Source organism: Arachis ipaensis, chromosome B1 (assembly GCF_059453495.1).
Source record: "Arachis ipaensis isolate K30076 ecotype BB chromosome B1, ASM5945349v1, whole genome shotgun sequence".
NCBI classification, from domain to species: Eukaryota; Viridiplantae; Streptophyta; class Magnoliopsida; order Fabales; family Fabaceae; genus Arachis; species Arachis ipaensis.
The window spans coordinates 76,436,724-76,442,723 of record NC_142436.1 but is presented as its reverse complement, the minus strand read 5'-3'; the positions used below and the strand labels follow the sequence as shown (position 1 = coordinate 76,442,723).

The window sequence follows — 6,000 nt, the reverse complement described above, 5'->3', positions numbered from 1 at the left end:
TTTCGAATTAAACATTTTAATTTTGTGTTCTATTCAAAAAAAAAAACTTTTAAATATACTAATACATTAGTGTTTTAGTAATTTTTAATTATTAATCTTAATTATAAAATTAAGATTAACGGTTAAAATTTACTGAAATATATGCGTCCATTTAAAAGTTCTTTAAAAGAATATGGTGTATTATGTACATCAGATAAATGGGCCTGTTCCGTTGAGCAATGTTTTAGCCCGGCCCAACCAATCCGATCCATATGCATGAAAATACCAAACAGACAGGATCAAAAAAACTAAAAAAGGTTAAACGAAAAAAAGAATAAAAAAGAAAAAAGGGAATAAAAAAAAAAGTTAAGTTCCCTCGCAAAGTTCCCGCGCACTGAACCTAAATTGCCGATTAGCCGCTGAGTTTCCCTCTTCAGTCTTCACTCCGTTCTCACTTCCCCAAAATCCCCACCCCCCGCCGAAAAAAAAAACACTAGAAGAAAAGAAAAAAAGGTGATGGTGGCCGTTTTACCGTTGGAAACTGCCATGAACGCTCGCGACGCTACTCTTTTCGCCACCGCAACCCTCTTTGGCGCCGTTACCTCTGCACTTGCTTTCCGCTTCTTCTACCGCTCCCGAAACCATCCCCAAACCCAAAACGGAACCGTTTCCAATCACCGCCATTCACGTGGTGACCCTTACGATCCTTCCAAGCGCAAGCAGTTAGTCAGTCTATCAAATTTGACTTTATTGTTGCTGTTCACTACAATTATGCTAATCCCTTTTTTAAAAAAATTGAATTGAAGGTACTTGTCGTGGGATGATTATTTCATGGCGATTGCGTTTTTGTCTGCTGAAAGATCCAAGGACCCTAACAGGCAGGTCAAATATGATGTTTCATTTTGCATGTTGCATTTTCTCTCATAATTTTCTTTAGATTGGGAGTTGATTCTGAAGAATTCAAGGCTTGTGTTGGTGTTGTTATTTGTAGGTAGGGGCATGCTTGGTGAGTCAGGATGACATAATTCTTGGTAAGCTTTTTAACTTCATTGGCTCAAACCATCAAACACCTTGTGCACATTCCATATTACTCTAATATTCAGGGACTACGAATTGCATAAATTATATGGAACGAACTTTAATTATTATTAGTAAATTGTTTTAATCATAATTACTACTTTATTACATTTTTTCTCCTTAACTTTATTGTGTTAGGCATTGGCTATAATGGATTCCCAAGAGGTTGTTCCGATGACAAGCTACCATGGGCAAAGGTTAGTATTTAAGGGAATAACTTGGGCAATTTGTTGTTTTTAAATTTTAACCATGTTAGGCGTACACCAAAATCAGCTACCAAAATTAGCCAACCGATAAAATACACATTGGAATACAAAATTTCATTAAAAATGAGTTACATAGTGGCTAGTTTTGGTAGCTGAAAATTTGCCACCCAGGTAGAATACACATTGGAATACAAAATACACATTAAAAATGAGTTAAACTATGCATGTATTTGTATACAAATACATAGTGGTTGATTTTGGTAGCTGATTTTGGTATGCAAATAGCATTTTTGTTAAACTTTTTCTTTGAATTTTAAACCATTTTTATCTAATTTGGAAATCTGTTATGTTTTAGAAATCCAGGAGTGGGAATCCTTTAGAGACAAAATACCCGTAAGTTTTTTGCTTTCAGATATTCTCTCTCTCAAGACCATTAATAATAATCATGTATTGGTTAAAGGGTAGCCTACAGTAATATTTCCTAAGGTCGGGAAATATTACACACTACACTTCTCCAACTGAAAAAAGTTTGTACTAAGTTTTAGTGAGATTTGAACTTTTGAAGTGTATATGACATTGGGTATCCTTGAATTTTATATAATGTAATATTGACCTCTTTTGTAAACATGAGACCGACCTTACAAATCAAGTGGTGTTGTGTGTACTATTATCTAATTGTAGGGATATCAGTGTAATTTTCCTTTAGTTGAAAACTAATGCCTTAACTCTTGTCTGCAGTTTAATGATTTTGTTGCTACAGTTATTATATTTAAGATCCTATTGATGATGCTTTGTGCCTATTTTAGCTATGTTTGTCATGCGGAAGTAAATGCTATTCTTAACACAAATCACGCCTCTGCTGCTGGACAAGTAAGTTCAACTGCATTCTCTACTTACCTCTTGTGAATTGAAAATATTGCAGCTTCTGGTGGTCGATATCTTTATTTATTTATATATTTATAAATTCCACTTGGACTACGCCATTCACACACGTTGTGCATATCACTACATAGGGCAGACAAATGCCTTTTCGTATGGTCTGCTAAGCGATTTGTCTTTTCTCTATTTTAATGCATGCAGCGGCTTTATGTGACCATGTTTCCCTGCAATGAATGTGCCAAGATCATAATCCAGGTTGGTGACATTGTGGATTATTGATTTGATGAAACATTGTGCATTCAATTTTTTTTCTCCATTTTAGGCTTTCATCAGTATGCAGATATAGTGCTTTGCCTTATTGTTTCTAAACTAGATTAAATCATATCTTAGTGTAGAAATTGTAATAAGAAATGAGCTCAGTCTAAACATATTATCATATTAAAAAAATGATAAATTACAATTTGTTGTTGCAGTCAGGAGTTTCTGAAGTGGTTTATTTTGTGGAGAAGTTAGAAAGTTCTGATATTGCATATACTGCTTCTCACAAGCTACTATCATTGGCTGGTGTTAAGGTATAAACACCCCCTTTTACAAATATGGAATTTAGGATTCATTTGGCTTGTGAGGGTTAATCAACGATAATGTGAATTCTTATTTGCAGGTCAGGAAACATCAACCACTTATGAACGAAATTCATCTTAAGTTTGAGGAACGCTAGGTTTCGAAGATTGACACAAATTTAAGGTGGTCTTAGTATCTTCTGAGTTACTGGGTAATGGCTATCAAATTTGGAATACTAAGTTGCATTATATAGTATATTTAGGGAAAGTTCATGGGATGATGAACAAGCTAGGAAACCAACATACACAACGGTGTTGTTAAAAAAAATGTATTTTACTGTAAAACGTGCCAAATTTGGCCAAAAAATTTTAATATGGAATGTTTTTGTAGTTATATCCCAAAATGGGATTGTATGGTGTTGTGCCTAGGTATGGAATTTGAATCTTCTCGTACTCTGTAGTGAGTGACAAGTATTTTTTTCAATGCCTTAAGAATCTTGTGCTGCTTCTTACTCGAGAAGCTTCCCAAATCCGAAAGCAATTTATCATCCTTGTCCCAACCAAGAACACTCCAATCAACCTCCTTGCTCTTCTTCCTGGAATCCTTATTCGGAGAGCACCAGAAACACCCCGCTCTTCGAGGTGGCAAAGGAGAAGGTGAAGACGCTAAACAAGAATTCTTCACTTTCACTTTGTTCTTGTTATTATTATTGTTACCCTTTTTCGTTGGTTTGAACATTGAAGACAATAAACTCTCTTCAGACTCATTGGAAGAACCAGAACTAGATGAAACGAAGCCAAATTTGAATTTTGACTTCAACCCATTTCTCTCATACGAAGAATCGAAAGGTGAAGAGACACGCCCCTGTTGATTTTCCAGCAGTAGCGCGGTGGGTGGTGATCGGAAAAGACTTGAGCTTGCAGAAGCGAGATTCGAGGTAGGAGGGGAGAATGGGAGAGGTCTGCGTGTGATTGTTGGAGGTGAGTAAGTTAATGTGAGGGAAGAGAAAGGTTTTTATAGATTTTAATTAGGTTTACTTAATCAATTTTAAATTTTTTAAATTTTGAATTTAAAAAATTTAAAATTAATTATTAATATAAATTAATATAATTTTATTTAGTTTTTGGTTAGTAACCTCTTGGTTTTATATACTTTTTCTATTTTTTTGGTTCTACGTATGAAATAAATGGTAATATATTACATTTTATTTTTTAAAATAAAATTTAAAATTTAAAAAATTTAAAATTTTTTATATATTAAAAAAGCATCTCGCATTAGGCGAGAATAATTTTTTATATATATATATATATATATTTTTTTTTAAATTCTGAAATTGGATCTCGCAAAGAGGGAGAGAATCTAAATTGTTTTTTCTTTAATTAAAAACACAATTTGAAAGTTGCGAGACAGTAGAAGAAATAATTTTTTATTAGTAAAACAAATTGTGAATGAGTTCTTAATGGAATGGCAAGGTCAACTAGAAGTCTAGAATACCATTTATAAGAATGGGGAATGACTGATGACTGTGTTCCAAAATATGGGTATCAATAGTATTTCTGTCAATTTCTGTCAATTTTTATTTATAATTATATTTAATGAAAATATCTAATAAAAATGTCTTTTTTATGATTATATTTAATAAAAATATCTTTATAAATATATTTTTTAAATGTGTCTTTTTATATATGTGTTTAAAATATAATAATTAATTATTGATAATAATAAGTTAAATAATATGTTAGTACCCTATATTTTTCCTGATATGAATAATATGAACGGGACAATTTAATTAATGTGATTTGGTAGTATATAGTAGTATTATTATTTATCTCTATTAATCTGTTAAATTTGTTTCTATTATATTAGATTAATATAAAAATTATTTTATTTAATTGACTCTATACAAAATTATTGTGTTTAATTAAGTTGATCTTAAAATTATTCTATTAAATTCAATTATTTCATTATAATTATTTTTAAGTTAAGATATTATCAAGTAATTAATATATAGATAATTTCTAGATCTCAAGTCTCAATAATTATTTTATAGAAATAAATGTTGAGCTACTTTTTATATATTTTACTTGAATTTAAGATATTTATTTTAGTGTTTGATAACAAAAAGCTAATCTAGTTACTTTAATTTTATCTATTTTTTAATTCAATTTTTTATACCTAATAATTAATTAAATAAATTTTTATAAAATATCGATGATTAATTTTAAATTGGATTTGTGTTTTTTTTTTTTTTAAATTAGAAAGGATATGTTTCTCAGTTGATGTTTTTCACTTTTTTATTTTAAAGTTAACTTTGATTTTAACAATTATAGTTAAACTTAAAAGTACTCTTTGCTATAGGGATATTATAAAAAAGAGTCAATTTTTAATTATATGAAAGATGCATTTTTGTAATGAATATTTAATAGCTTATATAGAGAAAAAAATTATGCTCTTTTTAAATATAAAATTAATAAAATGAGAAAATAATATTTTAATATAATTTAAATTGTCCTATATTTTTTAATATGTAAAACAAAAAATGAATAAATTTTCAATAATATTTTATTGTTTTAGATTATTAAGTTCTTTTTAATGGGTATATTAGGTAAATAATTTGAAAAGCAATTATATTTTATAATAAAATTTTTTATTGTAATACATATACTTACCTCCATACCGTTAAAAATTTCTAGATCCTTGGAAATTCACATATATTAAGTCAAGTTGGATGCTAATATTAGAATTTGGAATCACAGTAAACGGACACGTTAAAAAATGAAAACCCAACGTGCTCCCTCCATTTTATTCCCCGGTTCAACTAGGTATCCTTTAAAAATCGTACAATATTCAGCCTTTTATTACAATAATTAAAAAAATTAAAACAAACACAACTAAAAATTATGAATAGATTTATTGTCTTTTTAAAATTAAATACACATTCAAAATACAATCTAAAAAAACTGAAATTTAAAATTTAAATTTTAAATTTTTGTTTCAGATTTAATATATTTAATTATTAATATATTATAATTTAAATACATATCTAAAAATCAAATTATTCAAAATTCAAAATTTTGATTTTAAAAATATAAAATAAACCTTAAACTATCAAATTATTAATTAAACTCGTACAAAACACTCAAAGAAGTAGAGAAGTAGATGTGTTACAATTATTTTTTAATGTTTAAATTTAGATTTTAGATTTATGATTTTGGATGTGTTTCAAAAATATTTTCTGTATAACTTCATAATTTTAGATGTGTTACAATTATTTTTTAATGTTTAAATTTAGATTTTA

At 28.8% G+C, this 6,000-nt stretch overlaps 1 protein-coding gene and 1 pseudogene across 1 annotated transcript; one reads left to right on the top strand and one right to left on the bottom strand.

The window, feature by feature from the left end:
• Positions 1-335: 335 nt before the first annotated feature.
• On the top strand, positions 336-3,161 carry LOC107618588 (Cytidine/deoxycytidylate deaminase family protein). Its single transcript, XM_016320699.3, has 9 exons — positions 336-701; positions 786-861; positions 971-1,010; positions 1,195-1,253; positions 1,618-1,655; positions 2,069-2,132; positions 2,343-2,396; positions 2,615-2,713; positions 2,803-3,161. The coding sequence occupies exons 1-9, from the start codon at positions 496-498 to the stop codon at positions 2,857-2,859; spliced, it is 693 nt and encodes a 230-aa protein (XP_016176185.1). The 5' UTR covers positions 336-495; the 3' UTR covers positions 2,860-3,161.
• On the bottom strand, positions 3,063-5,377 carry LOC148577089 (uncharacterized; annotated as a pseudogene).
• Positions 5,378-6,000: the final 623 nt, after the last annotated feature.

Coding starts and splice junctions, on each gene's coding strand:
- LOC107618588 (XM_016320699.3), top strand. CDS start 496: ATGGTGGCCGTTTTACCGTTGGAAACTGCCATGAACGCTCGCGACGCT. Junction 1,254..1,617: donor ACAAGCTACCATGGGCAAAG/GTTAGTATTTAA, acceptor GTTATGTTTTAG/AAATCCAGGAGTGGGAATCC. Junction 2,397..2,614: donor GTGCCAAGATCATAATCCAG/GTTGGTGACATT, acceptor TTGTTGTTGCAG/TCAGGAGTTTCTGAAGTGGT.